Below are 19,116 nucleotides of genomic sequence, written 5' to 3'. Positions count from 1 at the left end.
CACACTGCGCTCCATCCCTGCGGGCGCCGAGACTGTGGGAGCGCAGCGCAGGCGGCTGGAGTTCGGGCAGCGGATGGGGACGGTGCAAGTTAGATGCAAGCGGCTGCCCTTGGTGTAATCTGTTCCCAGAACAGACGGAGTGTGGAGGGCGCAACCCGGGACTGGAGTCGGTTGCACGTTGTCCGGCGGGAGGAACCCTGCGTGGTGATGCATCCTGTGGGCTAGCAGCCGTCCGACGGACCGAGCCGCAACGCAGGCGGGCGAGGGGCCGCCGGAGGCTAGGCGGGGATGAGCGGCCCCGGACAGGACGGGATCAGCCTGTGCGAGAAGGCGCTGCACATCGTCACCGAGCTCTGCTTTCGGGGGCTGGTGGAGCAGAAGAAATGCTACGAATTCATCTTCAGCGGAGACCGCGGGAGTGGGGTAGACAGAGCAGGTACGGGGGGGTTAGGGATGGGGGAAGAGGGGGGAAATGGGGTGGGGGGGAGGAGAGCGCGAGTCAGGGAGTGGGCACCGGTACGGGATGGTGCACTTGTTGCCTGGAGCGCTGGCTCCATCCCGCCGCAAACGCCGTCTTCACCTCCCCCTCCCTCTATCTCCTCCCCCCTTTCTCCAACTATCACCCACTTCCCCCAGACTTCTCCCTCCCTGTCTCCTCTTCCCTCTGTGCTCCCAGTTCAGGTGCGATATTCCGTCCAGATACCTCCACGTTTCCTTCCCATCCCCACTACACGTGCTGTGGGTTCTAGGCTGGCTGATGGGGCCAATGTGGGTCATCCAGACACTCCCTTGGACAGGCAGGAGCTGAGATATTGCTGAGGTGGGACATGCCTCCTGCTGGAGGGCTTCGGTCTGCTCCCCGTGTGGGCAGAGGGAGATCTCCCTGCTCATCTTGCATTTAGTGCTGGTCTTGACGGGTGAGAGGGTAGGCTTTAATCTGGGAGGTCACACTGCCCAGTACTCCATCCCCAGTACTGTCGGACAGTAGTAGCAGGACAATTCACCTGCACCATAACTCAGATTGTTGTGTCCGGGCTTTCAACCCAGCAGGAGTGGGGAGGGCTGCAAGAACTGTTTGTTAAGAAATCGTGGAAGTGAGAGTGTGGGGGTACAGGACAGTAAGGAATTATTGATAAGCCATGTGGTCAAGTGGTACAGCAGATAAACAGGCCCTCCAGGCCTTCTGGTGTGTACTTACCATCATGCCTCTCTGCACCAAATGCACACCTACATTACATTCCCTCTGCCCAGTCACTCACATCCTGCCTCAATACCTCAGGAAGGTTGTGGCTGTTCCTGCCACCACCACCTCCTCCTCTTCCTGCAGTTCATTCCTGCCACCACATAGTTGCCCTCAGATCCCCTTTAAGCCTGCCACCTCTCCTCCAACTTTTGCCCTCTAACCATGTGAAACAGATGCAGTGTGACAGGATGGCACAGAAATTGAAACGGACGTCTAGAGTATGGGCGAATCCAGAGGCAAAGAAATTGTAAAAATAATCAACGCTTAATGGTCTATCTGGCCGCGTGCAATGTTTGTAATGGTCTAACTGGCTGTGTGTAATTTTTTTAACGGTCTATTTGGTAGTGTTGGTAAGGGCCTATCTGGTCGCTTGTAGTGTTTGTAATGAGAGAGGTAGTTGACAGCATACATAGGAGTGTGACCTGCTTGTTATTACAGAAACGTGGTTCCAGCGTGCTTGATATTCTAAGTCATCCCATATTCCACAAGAGGCCAAAAGGAAGAGGAGGTGGGATAGGGTTGTAAAACAAGGAAGGTATCAGAGTGGTGTGATACAGAGCAAGTGGGTGATGTAGAATTGCTTTGGGTTATAACCATGAATAGCAGAGGAAAGATCCCATCAGTGAGAGTGATTTACTGACCCCTCAAAACATAACCCCTTGTTAAGGCAGAACAGAAAGATCTGGTGTATTTGAAGGGAAGTGCAATTGTCCTGGGAGATTTTATTCAGCATGTTGATTGGATGAACCAACCTGGCAAGTATAGGGTTGAATGTGGAGTACATTACAGAATCGAATTAGGAACAGGAGATTTTAGATTTGGTCATGGGCAATAAGGAAGGGTGAAGGGGTGATCTTGTGTGTAAAGATCTTGGTAACCACCTGGTTTCAGTAGATCCTTGTTAAAAACACAAATGCTGGAGGAACTCAGCTGGTCTCACAGCATCCACAGCAGGTAAAGATAAATTACTGATGTTTCATGTCTGAGCCCTTCCTCAAGGTAATATATTGTATCTTTACCTCCTATGGCCGCTGCAAGACCGATTGAGTTCCTCGAGTATTTCTGCATTTTTACTACAATCACAACGTCTGCAGACTTGTTTGATTTACTCCATTGATCTGTCTTAACCTATCATCAGTTCTGCTTTGTAAATTGTAAACCCTCCCACCCCAGTTCTAGGAAGGCTGACCAAAATGTTAACAGGGTTCTCTTTCCACAGATGCTCTCTGTCTACCTGAGTTCTTTCACTATCTCTGGCTTTGTTTCAGTAGATCAGGTTCACATGCATCTAGGTTAATAGTTTCACAGAGGAGTAGTTATTTTTCCACCGAAGAAGGCCGCTCATCCCTTCAGCCCATGCTGGCAGTGCATCGTGGTTCACCTGCACTTTGATTCCATCACCTGATTTGGGTTATTAATCTACAATCCCCTTACTCCACAGAAATTGAATACTGTACTTTTGAAATGTTAAGGTGACTCCCAGCACCTCAGTTTAGCCTGAAACACCCTGCTCTCAGATTAAGGTCCTGCCCTCACCTGAGTGAATTTCTTGCCAGTCTCCAGAATCCCCATGAAATGCAGGACAGGATTCCCATTTATAAACTTCAAGGGTAATAGCACAGGTTTCAAGTCACTACTCCTGATAAATACCCTGGCCTTGGGACGGCCAGTGCAACAGATCCTCAATGTGCTAGTTTCATGGCATCTCCATATGAGAGGATACAGAACAGAATCTCCTTTCCATCCATCTTGGCCACACTGACCACAAGTACCCAGGATCAGACCTGAGGAGTTGGGATTACACTAGCTCATCACACACAATTCCCCGGTGCTCTGCTGTTTTAAGGGTAAATATGAGATTGGGGAGCACAGGATGAGGGGCCACAGTCCAGGGGTGAAGGACAAGCAATGCAGGACTGAGATGGGGAGAAAGTTCCTCTCCCAGACATTGATGGACTTGTGGAATTCTCCACCATAGGAAATGGGTGAAGCCTAATCATTGAAGAAAGAGTTAAATACTGTTGGGGCTAGAGGAACATAGAAGAGCATAGAACAGGCCATTCAGCCCATCGTATCTTGGCTGACTCTGCTGACAATCTAAACAAATCCCACCTGGCAACACATAGTCTGTGTTCCTCCATTCCCTGTCTACTCATTTCTCTAACTGCATCACCTCATCTGGTATTGTGTCCCAGGAACCTGGCACTCAGTGTGGAAAAAAAAACCAAGAACAATCTGCCCCTGCAGAACTTGAAAGTTCTCCCTCTCACCTGAAACTTATGTCCTGTGGCATGTGACATTTTTACCGTGCCTCTCATCATTTTATAAACTTCTATCAGGTCTCCACTCAACCTCTGACGTTCCAGAGAAAACCACCCAGGTTTGTTCGACATCTCCTAACTAATATTCTCTAATCCAGACGACATCCCAGTGAATCTTTTCTGCACCCTCTCCACACCCTTCACAAGTGTGGCAACCAGAACTCAACTCTACTCCAAATGAGTTCTAATCAAAGTTTTGTACAGCTGCAACATGACTTCCTCAAGTTGAGTGTGTCCTGCGCTTTCTTTCCCACCCTAACCATTGTGTCATTGTTTCCAAGGAGCTGGGGGACCTGTACTTCAAGATTGCTCAGCACATCAGTGTTCCTCAAGGGTCCTGCCATTCACTGTACACTTTCCTCTTACGTTTGACCTCACAAAGTGCAGCACCTCGCACTTGTCCGGATTAAATTCTGTCCTCTAAATTTCCAGCAGATGTTTATCCTTTGACAACCTTCCTCTCTATCACCAACTCCACCAATTTTCATGTCATCTTTAAAGTTAGTCATCAGCCCACCAACGTGTACATTGTATCAGTTCTACTGATCCCACACAGAGATCTCAGCACAGGCCAGTCATTGAAACACCCTATCTCCTCTGGCCAAACTGATGTTGGATCAAAGGTTAGGAGAAGAATGCTGGAAGAGGGACTAGGTTTAGATCACATATGTCAAACTCAGGCCCGCGGGCCAAATTTGGCCCGTGATATAATTCTATTTGGCCTGCAAGATCATATCAAATATGTATTAGAGCTGGCCCGCTGGCCGCCGCGCCAGTATAGCGCATGCACAGCTAATACTACAAATCCCAGAATGCTTTGCAAATGCGTTGGCGCCGGCCCGTCAGCCCACTAATCGCCCCCACCTCCTCTCTTTACTTACATTAGCATCTGCGACCTGTTGCCCAACTCACACGTAATAAACCCCTTACGAAAAATGGCCAAACGAAAGACAGAAAACAGGACCTTTCAAGACAGGTGGGAGGGAGACTCTATGTTCATCATTTTAAAAGACAAACCTGTTTGTCATTGAAACAAGTTGTTTTTTTTTGACTTGTTGGCTTGTGAAAAAAAAATACATTTAAAAGGAGCTTAAAGGCTATAGAGAAATATTATTTATTGAATATTTTATTTCTCATTTGTTAATGCTTCTTCTGGAAAGAGTTTAACCCAAACTATTATTAAACATTTATTTTAATAAGAAAAAGTTTAACATTACATATGTTGAAAGAAGAGAAAACATGGAGATGTTGTTGAAAATTTTCAATAAGTATTTAGTTTGGCCCACGACTTAGTCCAAGTTTTTAATTTTGGCCCTCTGTGAATTTGAGTTTGACCCCCCTGATTTAGATGATCAGCCATGATTGTATTGAACAGCACAGCAGGCTCAAATGGCCGAATGGCCTTCACCTTCTCCTAGTTCTATGTATCTGTGTCAAAGTGCAAGGAGCTTAGCTAGGGATCTCAGTGTGTTCACTGGATGTGTGATTTTAATGCTGAGTTGGTACTTGCACAGGGAGCCAGAGTTCCCTGATTAATCCTGCACAGTGAAGCTACCTCCATGTTCCCATAGTCTCTGATCCTTCCTGCTCCACTCAGCTGAATGAGTTCAGCTCTTGCTAAATGAGTCGAAGACACTCCTCTGAAAGGAAGCCAAGAACTGTGGAAATGTACAGCACCAGGAACCTCTGGCGCCTTCTCCTCTCTTTGCCAGCTCATAACAGGATGCAGTGGCTAGTGTCTGGACCACTCGTTCTGGTGAATCAGTTTGTATGCCGACCTCTCTCTGGGCGAAGACATTTCGTCGCCTCTTCACTGAATGTCAACCATGGAATACTGCAATCTATTCTGCTGCCAGTCTCGATACATTCATCAATTATTCAGCCACTGCTAATTGAAAGATGATTGGCAGATTCCGATGGGCCCCGTAGATAGTATCTCATTACATGTGAACAAATTTGGAACTGAAAATGTAAATGGGCTTTGAAACTGAAATGCCATAAATGTTCCTGTGTTGGTGCTGTGAGGGGGATGCGGAGGGCACGTGGGGAGGACATGGAGGGCGCGTGGGGGGACGCAGAGGGCTAATTTGGGGGAGCGGAGGGCATGCATGTTTGCAAGGACTCATTGGAAAGGAACATTTTGAGAGGGTGCTTCAGGGAACATTGTCAGGTGGTCTGGTCGGCCAGTGACCACAAATCGGACAAGTGTATCAAATGGGAGACTGGGGGTGTGTACTGGAGCAAGGTGCAGATACTGGCAGTGTCATCAGTCCGCAATGTTGGACCCATTCCTCGATCTCTGACAAATCTTGCTGATGGGGCAGCAAGTCTGTCCATGCTGGGTTAGGGGTTACCAAGCAATGATGTGAATGTACACAAAGAAACATGAAACATGTAAACCAGCAGATCCACCAGGAGGCAGGGACTGCCAGAGGGCGACCAACACATGGCAGCCACTCACCCTTCAGGGGGGAGGGAAGTCGCTGGGGGAGAGAGGATGTTGGTGGAAGGGGCATGGGGTAGGGTCGCTGTAGAGAGGGGTGCTGGGGAGGGGGCAGGGCAATGCTGGAGAGGGGGAGCTGGGGGGAGCACGGGGATGGGCGTCAGTGGGGAGGGGATGGGGTGGCACAAGGGGTTGCTGGGGAGGAAAGGGGCGCACTAGGGAGAGGATGTCGCTGGGGAGGGAGTGGAAGCTGTGGAGGGGGCATCGCTCGGGAGGGATGGGGTGTCTACAACTCCAGCTTCCCGGAGTCTTCCCTGCCCTGATATCTGCCTTGTGTTCAGACCCATTTCTGCAAACAGTCCATCCGCTGTTCCTCACTCATGGTCCTGTGTCAGGTTGAATATAGTTTGAGCTTCATTCTGTTGTATTTTTTGTCACTGGATGATGGAGTTATGCTGTAAGGTTCTGTAACCCAATACCATGAACTATGTTTAATGTGATCATTTTCAGATTTATTTGGATGTATTGTTACAAATATCGATCCTATTTTGCTGAATTGGGTAATCTCCACAGAACTCTGTGAGTCCTTCTGCAGTTCCTTCCTGTCCTTGTAGAAGAAAATTAGATAGCCTGAAGTGTCCATCACTGCAAGGTGTCAGTTCCCTTGCCATGGGCACTTTCACAGCAGTGTGTGGAATATAATGGTACATCTGACATGTACATATCACTCTCTGGGACAGAAACACACTGCCTTAAGTCCTGAACAGCAGTGGGGGAGGTGATGAGAGGCCATTCAGACCATTGTACTTTGCTGGCTGCACAGGAGTCCAACATGAGTCACGAACTCTGCTCTCAATTTCTTTACGCAAACATAGGTGTGAATGCACGACGTCCCACCTGCCATCCTGCAGAGAGTGGCCATAGTGGGGAAGCCTGCAGTCAGGTGGGAAAGTACAAGAGGCATGTTTTGTTCTGCAGCGGTTATTGGTTGTAATTTTTGAGAGTGATTGGGACCTTCTGCGATCTACCTCAGTCTCTCTGATGCCACCTGCCCTATCAGGGTGACCTCCCTCAAATACCCTGCCATGCCTGCTCTGTCATTCAGTAGCTCTGTGGGCCAAGGATCAAAGCTGAGAGGTGTATCCCAGGCTATGCTCCCAGCTCAAATGCACCAGGGGACACGCAACCAAGAGTGGGGTACACGCAAGTCCATCCTGCCCCTGAAACTGAGGAAGAGTAGAATAAGAAGGACCCAGCTACAGAAAAGCACTGTCCCTCCCTCAGCACCGCCCCTCCCAGAGAGAGGGGTCCCTGGCACTGCCCCTTCCACAATTATGGAGATCAGTGCTTGTCAATGGGTACAGGAGGGCTGGAGTGGAGGAAGGGACAGAGGGGAGGAGGATGGAAGGGGCCAGAGCGGAGGAGAGGGGGCTGGAGTGGAGGACCCTCAGATCTGGAGCGGGGGGGGTGGGTATAGATTGAACAATTTACAGACTGCCCTGACATTGGCTCTCTCCACTGCACAGTGTTGTTAGCAGTGGGGCACCACAAGAGGGGTCTTGTCAGCATGCCACTATGTCTGCACTGGTGTGATGCTGTTGGCTCAAGGCATGAGGGTACGTGGGATGGAACAGCAGATTAAGCACAAGCTGATCAATGGGATGAATGGCCCCCTGTTCCCACAGACTGGAGGCGACAAATGGTGTTGATGTTGGGGCCTCATCTGCTGCTGGTGGGTACTGTGTTATGTTTGGATGTGAACCCTGGGAGGACGCTGATCTCACACCGTTTCCTCTTTTCTCTCCTCCCTGTTTGTCCGCTGTGTGTGTGTTTCACCGACTTCCTCCTGCCTGTTTGTCCGCTGTGTGTGTTTCACTGACTTCCTGCTGCCTGTTTGTCCGCTGTGTGTGTGTTTCACCGACTTCCTGCTGCCTGTTTGTCCGCTGTGTGTGTTTAACTGACTTCCTGCTGCCTGTTTGTCCGCTGTGTGTGTGTTTCACCAACTTCCTGCTGCCTGTTTGTCCGCTGTGTGTGTTTCATTGACTTCTTGCTACCTGTTTGTCCGCTGTGTCTGTTTCATCAACTTCCTGCTGCCTGTGTGTGTGTTTCACCGACTTCCTGCTGCCTGTGTGTGTGTTTCACCGACTTCCTGCTGCCTGTGTGTGTGTTTCACTGACTTCCTGCTGCCTGTTTGCCCGGTGTGTGTGTGTTTCACCGACTTCCTGCTGCCTGTGTGTGTGTTTCACCGACTTCCTGCTGCCTGTGTGTGTGTTTCACTGACTTCCTGCTGCCTGCGTGTGTGTTTCACTGACTTCCTGCTGCCTGTTTGCCCGGTGTGTGTGTGTTTCACCGACTTCCTGCTGCCTGTGTGTGTGTTTCACTGACTTCCTGCTGCCTGTTTGCCCGGTGTGTGTGTGTTTCACCGACTTCCTGCTGCCTGTGTGTGTGTTTCACTGACTTCCTGCTGCCTGTTTGCTCGGTGTGTGTGTGTTTCACTGTCTTCCTGCTGCCTGTTTGCCTGGTGTGTGTGTGTTTTACCGGCTTCCTGCTGCCTGTGTGTGTGTTTCCTGCTGCCCTGCAGACATCTCGGTCAGTCTGCTGGCAGTGGTCATCAGTTTCTGTGGGCTTGCCCTGTTGGTAGTGTCACTGTTTGTGTTTTGGAAGCTGTGCTGGCCTTTCTGGAGGAGTAAAGATCTGACATCTGATGCAAATAACATCCCTCAGCAACCTCCCAGCCATGGCCCAGAGCCCGAGGAAACCCCTGAGAGAAAGGAAGCCCAGGAAGTGAAAGAGAATGGGAAGAATTCCGTGGTGTTGCTGGCAACCGCCATGAAGATCAGCCAGACTTCTCCAGACATCCCAGCCGAGGTGCAAGCTGCCTTAAAGGAGCACCTGCTGAAACACACTCGCGTACAAAGGCAGACAACAGAGCCCACCTCCTCCTCCAGGTGAGTGGTACTTCCACTGTTGCAAGGATGGAGAGGAGTCCTGGTGTTCATACACTCCTCCTTCCCGCCCTCAGTCCGACACCTTGTGTTCCTAAACCCCACCTCCTCCTCCAGGTGAGTGGTACATCCACTGTTGCAAGGATGGAGAGGAGTCCTGGTGTTCATACACCCCACCTTCCCGCCCTCAGTCCGACACCTTGTGTTCCTAAACCCCACCTCATCCTCCAGGTGAGTGGTACTTCCACTGTTGCAAGGATGGAGAGGAGTCCTGGTGTTCATACACCCCACCTTCCCGCCCTCAGTCCGACACCTTGTGTTCTTAAACCCCACCTCCTCCTCCAGGTGAGTGGTACTTCCACTGTTGCAAGGATGGAGAGGAGTCCTGGTGTTCATACACCCCACCTTCCCGCCCTCAGTCCGACACCTTGTGTTCCTAAACCCCACCTCCTCCTCCAGGTGAGTGGTACATCCACTGTTGCAAGGATGGAGAGGAGTCCTGGTGTTCATACAACCCACCTTCCCGCCCTCAGTCCGACACCTTGTGTTCCTAAACCCCACCTTCCCTCCCTCAGTCCGACACCCTGTGTTCCTAAATCCAAATCACCCGCCCTCAGTCCGACACCCTATGTTCGTACACCCCACCTTCCAGCCCTCAGTCCGACACCCTGTGTTCCTAAACCCAAACCTCCCGCCCTCAGTCCGACACCCTGTGTTCCTAAACCCAAACCTCCTGACCTCAGTCTGGCACCCTATGTTCGTACACCCCACCTTCCAGCCCTCAGTCCGACACCCTGTGTTCCTAAACCCCAACCTCCCGCCCTCAGTCTGACACGCTATGTTCGTACACCCCACCCTCCAGCCCTCAGTCTGACACCCTGTGTTCCTAAACCCAAACCTCCTGACCTCAGTCTGACACCCTATGTTCGTACACCCCACCTTCCCACCCTCAGACCGATACCCTATGTTCGTACACCCCACCCTCCAGCCTTCAGTCTGACACCCTGTGTTCCTAAACCCCAACCTCCCGCCCTCAGTCTGACACCCTGTGTTCGTACACCCCAGCCTCCTGCCCTCAGTCTGACACCCTATGTTCGTACACCCCACCCTCCAGCCCTCAGTTCAACACCCTGTGTTTGTACACCCCAGCCTCCTGCCCTCAGTCCAACGCCGTGTTCGTACACTCCACCCTCCAGCTCTCAGTCTGACACCCTGGGTGGTACCACTTTCCCTTGCTGATGGTGTGTGGAGGATTTTTCTCTTTCTCTCCACCACCCTTTCAGGCAATGTGACCCAGAACCAGCCCTCCCCTCCCTCCACCACGCCCATTCACTGTCCCCAACCCTCTGCTTATTCCTTGAAGTGTTGGCAATGTCCCTCATAGATGCTTAAAGACAGGCTGAGTTCCCCAGCATTTCGGTGTATTTACTCCATTCATAGTGTCTGCAGACTTTCGTGTTTCACCCACCTCTCGTTGCCTTACACACCTCACTCCCTGTCTCCTCAGTCTCGTCTGTTCCACTGAAAACAACCAGGGACTGGGACCTTTCACTACAACTTTCCAGTCATTGTCTACAGCACAGAGAAGGCCCTTCAGCCAGCTTTTCAATGCTAACCGTAGCATCCTGGGCTGTTCCCACCTGCCCTTATTTGGTTCATATCCTTCAGAACCCCTCTTGTCTATAGATCTGTTCAGATGTCACCTGAACGTGATACCTGAAATGTCAATAATTCTCTCCCCAACAGATGCTGCTCGACCCACTGTGGTCTCCCTGTGGTTTGTTTTTGCCTTTCATCTCAGCTCCCTGTTCCCACCTATCGCTGGTTACCTTTAACCCCTTGCATGTCCCTTCCACTTAAATATTCAGAAACTCTGCTTGACCCAGTCTTGCAATGTGTCCTCACACCACCCTTCCTACATGGAGATATCTCTCTGTGGTGAAGATCGCCTGCATATTCGTGACCTTCCCATCCGTGTGCTTCTGATAGAGATCCATTTATCACCGGTTCCCTGCAACAAAGCAATCCAGGAGCTGAGAGTTCAAATCCCATCTTGTTTGCTCTAGAGAAAAGAATTTTGTAAACGTCCCCGAGCAAAGATTTCCTTTTCTGTAGATCTTCCATGAATAGATAAAGTGATGGTGTCAAACCCTCGTTGTGAGGTAGAACAGAAATGAAAGCTGATTTCATTCAGTGTGGCCTCGGTGTTGCTAGATGCGTCGACTCAGATTGCACAGGTGTTCCACCTTCCTGTCCCTTGAGAATGTGGCTGGCCTGTCAGTGATGTGTTGCACCTGCCCCATTCCTGCAAACACAGATCGAGCACCCCTCTTTCCTAACACAAATCTTGAAACCCTGGCTCCAGGCTCGAGAGGGTGCTTCTGAGTTCCAGAGCAGCAGAGAGAGCAGGGGGAGGAAATCCGCCAACAATGCGAGTCATTGTCACCTGGGGGTCACGGAGAAACCGACGGGTGATGACTTGGCCGTGTTGCTGTGGAGGTTCAGTAAGTAAAGAGTGTCAAAACCCTATTCTCAGAGGTTGGCGAGACCCAGAAAGCATTGAAAAAATCAGACAGAGCAGGGAGGTTGTTCCCACTGACAGGTGAGACTAGAACTGGGGACGTGGACTCAAGATTCATGGAGCAGATTTAGGACAGAGGTGAGGAGGAACTGCTTCTCCCAGAGAGTGGTGGATCTGTGGAATTCTCTGTTTAAGGAAGGATTGGGTGCTCCCTCTTTAAAGGTCAACCTTTTAAATAATAAGGGAATGAAGGGAAAATGGGAACAGGTGGGTAAGTTGAGCTGATCAAATCAGCCATGGTCTCATTCAATGATAGAAGCAGATTCGATGGGTTGAATGGACTCCTTTTGCCTCTAAAATGAAGATTTTGTCCAAACCAGGTCTTTAGTGTCCATTAGAGAGAGGTTTGGGGACTGTTCAGGGATCTGTGGATAATGAAGTAGGTGACACTGCCTGTGGTTGCAGTTGTATCGGGAGAAGATTGAAGCTCCCCTGCCCTGCAGGAGAGGTCATGTGAGGGACACCTCAGCATGTTGGTCAGAGGAGGCACCCCAAATTATGCCAGAACGTTAGACCATGTCTGAACCTCCCTGAGAGCAGCCATACCTCAGTTGACCAGCAGAGGGACCTTCCCCCAATTAGGCCATGGAACATGGTCAATGGTGTGGGTTCTCTCACTGTGGGTTCCTTTGCACTTAGTCTGGGTTGTGGCTCACCTGTGCTAGCAGAACAACCCCACCTCACATCACCGCAGAGCTGCGGATGGTGCGTGGGAGGGGAGGCCACACCTGGTTGAGCAGCTTCTCCACAGGGTCAGCAGCTGGCTGACCTGATGAGCATGAGCCGTGGCCCCCTCACTGTCTCTTCACCCCACTCACTTTTATATGTCGAACACCTTTTTAAAATATGTTTATTGTGTTCAACGTATAAACTTACATACAAAATTTAAAAAAAACAGGTCATCTTATACAGACAAAAAAAGGGTCATTGAACAGTTCCTTAATCCACATGTGAAACAATTTGTGAATTAATCTATGATAACAGGTGTTAAACCCATATTCACCAAATTAATCCAAATAAAAAACTGATAAAAAAGAAAAACAAACCAAAAAACCCTTAAAAACGAAATCTAATCGATCCCCTCCCTCTAATCAAGGTTACCTTGTAGAAGAAAAGGGGAATTGTGGATCTGATGGTGACCTCCAGACATCGGGCAGAGAATCTCCAGAGCATTCAGAAATTCCTAATTCTTCCAATCATGAGAATATTCTATGAACGGGCCCCATATCTTTACAAATTGAAACTTACTATGTATCTAATTTTCTCCAAATGTTACATCACGTAACCACTGTGTATGGGTAGGTGAAGTCATTTCAGCAAATTTTCTTGCCTGTTCTCAAAAGCTGCCAAATCCACTCCCAAAACTTTCTGCCTGTGAATTATTCCGTGTCTCCCAAGTTCCGTTATTTTGACCCCGTGTCTCAGGCAGCATGTTCCCAGGTCCTTCTCGAGGTGTTGTTCTGCTCAGCAGGAGAGTGGCTCACTAGAGAGTATCCCAAGTTATTCCAGTTCTGCCTGGGTTAACAACTCACCCACTGCTCACTGAGACTCGTGCGCAGGACCAAAATCGACATTCCACCAGGGCAGGACTTGGATCCCGAGCACAGCCATGTCCCCAGACCCAGGGAAAGATGCCAAGGGCCAGACCTGGAAAGTTCATCTGTGGTGCGGAGCAGTCCTGAGGCTGGGACCCTCCCCCAACTTCTCTGTCAACATCCTGGCTGAGCCTTTTCTATGGTTAATGTGGCTTGTGTAGGGGATGGGCATTTGGTGGTCAAATGGTGCACCAGGTAGTGCTGCTGCCTGGCAGCTCCAGAGACCTTGGTTTGATCCCGATCCCTGGTGCTGTCTGTGTGGAGTTTGTCTGTTCTCCCTGTGACCACACAGGTTTGTGCTGCAGCCCCAGAGACCCCAGTTCGATCCCAACCCCAGGCACTGTCTGCGTGGCATTTGCATATTCTCTGTGACCACCTCGGTTTCTCTGGGAGTTCCTCTCACTCCCAAAGACGATGCTGTTCAGCGGATTAATTGGCTGCTGTACGTTGGCTCCCAGTAAGTGGGGGTGTGGGAGAACCTTGGGGAAATCTATGGGGGTATGAGGGAGTAAGGTGGGATTAGTGTAAATGGGTTGATGGTCAGCGGGGAATCAGTGGGCTGAAGGGCCACACAGCATGGAGCGGGATTGTTAAACACCTGGCAGATGTGATTACCTGGATGGAAAGGTGAATTTGTGTGAGATGCCGATGTTTCAGTCTGTGTTGGATGAGAAGGAACTGCATTACGTGTCAGCTCTGCTGTAACCTGGAGATACAGAGAGAACAGCATGGAAACTCCCTTCAGCTCTGCCAGTCCACAGCCACCCATTTTCCAGGGGAATTTTGTTCTCCCTACATTCCCATCAACTCGTGCAGATCTACAGCAGCCAATTAACACACATCTACAGGAGGTGAAGGAAACACTGAGGGAAACCTACGCAGATGCAGGGAGATCGTGCAAACTCCACACAGACAGAGACTGAGGCCAGGACTGAACCTGGGTTTCTGTAGCTGTGAGCACTACATTCTGAGTTGAATTGGGGAACAGACACAATCATGAGTTGATTGTCAGACAAAGTGTACAATGCATGGAAATTCTTAATGCTGCAGCCCAACAAGTACTTGTAAAAAACACTATCGGAGTAAACTAATCAAATTAAATACAAATAGACAATTAATACACAGGTTAGATCTAAATATTCATGGTTCTACTAGTGGAAAAAAGTGACTTGCAATCGTGCAAACAGTTCTTTTGTGGTGTGGGAACAGCCCCTGATCAGTGTAACAAGGGAAGGTTTATGAGCATTATCTCTGTTGGATAGAAACTGTCCTTGAACCCAGAGGTGCCAGTCTTCAGGCTTCTGTACCTTCTGCCCAAAGGGAGTCATGAGAAGAGATTGTGACCAGGGTCATGGGGTCCTTCTTTATGAGGTTGGCTGCCTTCTTGAGATGTCTGCAGTGGACGTGCGATTGTTGCCTGTGACGACCCTGGCTATGTTTGCTACCTTCTAAAGGGTTCTGAGTTTGAATACCCAAACCAGGCTGTGATGCAACCAGTCCAGTGAACTTTCCACAGTGAAATTCGATGGGGTATGCTGAATCTCCTTAGACAATTTAGAAAGTTGGGTGCCTTCTTCACAATGTGCTGCCACGCAAAGGTGAGACTGAATCATTTGCCTTTTCTATGCAGACACAACTCCTTCAGAAGGCACCTGCCAAGGCAGATGCATGTATCCAGCGTAGACTTCAGCACGGACAGCCTGCCACGCGGAGAGACAACCACCAGCATCGGCCGCATTAAACCAGAGTTATACAAACAGAAATCCGTTGACTCACAGGATGGTGCCAAGGAGGAGCTACAGACCAGTGGCAAGTTAAACCTAACTCTGAAGTACGATTATGAGAACGGGAACTTGATCGTAACGATTCTTAAATGCTTAGACTTGCCAGCAAAAGACTATTCTGGAACCTCGGATCCCTATGTTAAAATTTACCTCTTGCCAGATCGGAAGAAGAAATTCCAGACACGAGTGCACAGAAAGACTCTGAACCCTGTCTTTAATGAGACTTTCCAGTTTCCTGTCACTTTTGACCATCTGAACAACAGGAAGCTCCACTTCAGTGTCTTTGACTTTGACCGTTTCTCCAGGCACGACCTGGTCGGGGAGGTGATTGTGGACAACCTGTTTGACCTGCTCGAGCTCCCCAAGGATGACACCATCTGGAGGGACATTGTCTGCGTCACGACGGTAAGTGCTGTTGCCCGTAGTTTCCTCCCCCCACTCAGTTATCCAGGGAGAATGCACAGAGCCTGGAGTTAGCGGGTTGAAGCTCCAGCTTGTCTACAAGGCCAGACGTGTAACATCCCGAGGATCTTCTGCCCTGTCCGATGCTCGAATGAGGAACATTCATAAACCCATGGCACGATTCTTAGTTTAAGTTTGTTGTCATGTGTACCGAGGCACAGTGAGAAAGTTTGTTCTGTGAAAGATCCAGCTAGTCAACCCATACATAGTAGAACAAATACAGAGAGAGTCCAGTCAGAGCAGAGGCAATGTTTTACTAGCGAAGGGTTCATTCAGGAGTCTTGATTTATCTCACAGCACAAACCACACAAAAAAAGCCTACAACACCACTGATCACACAGGCGTGTGTTTAGAAAGGCTTCCTTCCTTATTCTAGTGTAGAGGTGAGTAGGTGGAGAGTTGCCCTGGGGCAGAGGATGACATCAATTAGATGTAAGATGGGCCAACCAATGCAGCCTAAAATAAGTATGAGGAGCTGAACTTTGAGAGGTTTCGAGGGGTAGAAGGTCCACAGGTGCAGAGAAGACATCAAGGCACCCTGAGGTAGGGGATCTCAGAGAGATGGGGTGGTGGAGGGGCTCAGGGAGATCACAGTGCAACTATATATAAACATTGGTTAGATCACGGCTGGTGAACAGTTCTGGGCAGCACACCAGAGGAAGTCCCGGCAGGACATGCTTCAGTTACAGATGATTCAGCTTTGGTCTCCAGAGGCGGCTGTGGCTTTTCCAGGGTGGGCGATACAATAAAGTTATAGGAAACTTTCCCCAGAGAAGAGGTGTTTGAAATTAGAGGGCATAGGTTTAGGCAAGGGGATTTGAGGAAGAATGGTTGGGATCTGGGACATGGCCTGTGGGGATGGTGAGGATGGAGGCTCCCCACGTTGGAGAAGTATCTTGAAGATTCTGAATATGAAGTTGTGTGACCTGCCGAGTTTCTCGTGGATTGCAGCTCTGTGTGTGCTAGTTGCTGCCCAGAGACCCCACAGGTCAGGAGCTGGTCACTGGCAGTGAAGAACCTTGGGCATCCTGAGGTTTCATATATGGGGCAGGGTGAGAGACTGACCTGGCTGAATGAAAGCAATACATGGTGGAACACAGCAACCACTCACCCCCTCTCTCCTGTCCCACCACTCAGTGTGATCGTGGTTGACTATCCTGGCCACTTCTGTGCCAGTCACTCAGATCACTAAAGGGACAGGCCATGCTTTTCCAGATGTGAATGCATCCCAAGTATCTTTTCCATACGCTTTCCCACCACCAGCTTGCTGGCCAATTATTAAGCCCCATTGCACTTTAATGAAGGAACAACACTGGCTGCTCTCCGGCCCTCTGGGACCTCGCCTGTGACTAGAGAGGATACAAAGATATCTGTTGACCCCAACCATCTCTTCTCCTGCCTCCTTCAGCCTGACCTAGAATAACACCACACCCCTCCCCAATCTCACTGTCCTCTGCGTCCTTCTCCTTGGTGAACACCAATGCAAAGTACTCCATACCTCGCCTACTTCCTCTGATTCCATGTAAATTCCCTCTTGAGTGGTCCTACCCTCTCCCTCACTATCCTCTTGCTTCTCATATCCTGTTGGACATCACTTAGGGTGCAAACAGGATAAGCCAGAGCTTCCAGTAGTGAATGGAATTTACTATTATAGAGGATAACTTGCAGGATTTGGGGGCAATGGGTCAAATGCAATCCTTCTGAAGGGCTGGCTTGGAGTAGAGGGAACAAAGGGTCTCCATGGTGTAAACAGTTAATGAAAGCTGCAGGTTGTTGCTGTTAATCGTCTTCATTGATTACCCGCAGGACTGAGGAAGATGGAGATTTCTGAAATGCTTGTTCGTGATCTCAGAGCCACGTTCTGGCAGTTGTGCAAATATTGACTCCAAGATAATTCTGACTGCCAGATATTTCATAACCAAGACATTAACCCATTGAAGACTAGAGTGAAGGGAGCTCTTAATGCTCATTTCACAGCCAATGTCAAACACATCTTGGGCAACCTGTGACAAAAACTGGAGTAATAGGCTTATTGTGATTATGTTTGGATCAAATTAAATAGCAAAGAATTTCCTTTGGGATTCCTGATTGCCAGACGCTAATGCAATAATCCTGGTAATTCTTTGTTAAGTGAGCGCCAGTTAACTTCCTCCATGAGCATGGCAGGTGCTGGGTGTAATGCACGTCGAAAGAACCAAAGACTTGTTGATCCAAACCAAGGCTTTTATTAACTAAAAGACTGGAGCGTATCACAAGTAGGTCGACCAATCCAGAATGACCTGGTCTGGCTAGGAGCAATCCTTTAAGACCTGCCAGTAGGTGTGGCTACACTCTCAGCCAGTCACAGTCATCCTACACGACCATCTGTACATATGTACATATACACATTGATGATAGAATCTGGACTATCACACTGGGAAACTGCCCAAGTCAACCCCAGCCAAGAATCTCACCGAAGACGTGCTGCAAGCTGGTCTCTTTGCCTCAATTTGATCAGGAACGTGAGGAATTGTGCAATTAAACCAACTATGGGAGGGTATCAAGGGCCCAAGGCTGACTGCCATCCCTGCATCTGGGTCTGTCACCTATCACTTCCACTGCAAGTAAGCCAGTCACAGGTGGAGGCCATCCAATCCATCGCTCCATGTGTTATGTGACAGATCATGCTCCTGGTCTGGGAGAGGAGTCTTAAGGATCACACAAAGAGAAGCTAGATGGACTCAGTGGGTCAGGCAGCATCCACAGAGAGAGATAGTCCAGTACCTGGAATGCCTTGACAAGGGTCATGTTGGAGACTGGAACAATAGGAGTGTTTAAGAGACTCTTAGACACGTGGATGAAAGAATAATAGAGGGTTTTAAGGAAGGGAGGGTTTTTATATACCTGAGTCAGCACAACATCATGGGCCAAAGGGCCTGTACTGTGCTGTTATGTTCTATGTTTTGGGTCGGGACCCTGCATCGAGACTAGAATTGGATGATATCAAGTACCGTATATCGAGAGGGGGAAAAAGTGGGGGGGGCGGGGTAGGGGAGAAGCTGGAGAGAGGCTAAAAGGAGATAGGGTATTGAACAGAGGGTCAGAGAGATGGAGAGACCACTGGGAGGGGTGGGGAGGTGAGAGAGAGAAGCAAGAACTTCTCTTGGGAGCAGATGAAGAAGCAATGGATCAGTGAGGCCAGATAGAGTTACTGAAACTGGAAAAATCGATGTTCATGCCTCCGGGGAGTTAGGTGTCCAGGAAGAGTGTCATGTGTTGTTCTGCCCCTCCAATCTCTGCAGTGTCTCCTTGTTTGTTCAAGATCCCAGGGTCTACAGTGATAGTATCTCTGGAGTTTGAGAGATATTGGGTGTACAGTGTGATATCCTGATTCCTTTGAAGAATTCCTTTTTCCATTTTGAATTGTGGTTGAAAAGTTCTGCCTTCAAAGCTTTAAAGCTTGTCTCTTTAATCATTGTCCCTCCCCACAGGAGAGTGTGGATTTGGGGGAGATCATGTTCTCCCTGTGCTACCTTCCCACAGCAGGAAGGATGACCCTGACCGTCATCAAATGCAGGAACCTTAAAGCCATGGACATCACCGGATTCTCTGGTAAGGTTAACTGTGAGGCTAGGTTCCTGGCCTGTCATAGGAGCTCAACAAAAGAGAGCGCTTTGGAACAAATGTTTTCAAAGGGAGTAGCTGGAGGATGAGGGGAGCAAAGGTGACCTGAGAGGGTTGCAAGTTTTCACCAGGTGTCATC

At 49.4% G+C, this 19,116-nt stretch overlaps 1 protein-coding gene across 1 annotated transcript in view; it reads left to right on the top strand.

The window, feature by feature from the left end:
- The first annotated feature begins 240 nt into the window (after nt 1-240).
- Nucleotides 241-19,116, top strand: part of syt10 (synaptotagmin X) — a 30,912-nt gene continuing 12,036 nt past the window's right edge. Inside the window, exons 1-5 of the mRNA XM_069904473.1 lie at nt 241-423; nt 504-516; nt 8,589-8,955; nt 14,759-15,317; nt 18,845-18,965. Coding sequence (XP_069760574.1) covers nt 289-423; nt 504-516; nt 8,589-8,955; nt 14,759-15,317; nt 18,845-18,965 — 1,195 coding nt within the window. The 5' untranslated portion in view covers nt 241-288. The remainder of the gene's footprint in view (nt 424-503; nt 517-8,588; nt 8,956-14,758; nt 15,318-18,844; nt 18,966-19,116) is intronic.

Source organism: Narcine bancroftii, chromosome 11 (genome assembly GCF_036971445.1).
Source record: "Narcine bancroftii isolate sNarBan1 chromosome 11, sNarBan1.hap1, whole genome shotgun sequence".
NCBI classification, from domain to species: Eukaryota; Metazoa; Chordata; class Chondrichthyes; order Torpediniformes; family Narcinidae; genus Narcine; species Narcine bancroftii.
Note: the sequence above shows the minus strand (reverse complement) of the source record. Positions and strands in the feature narration are given on the sequence as shown.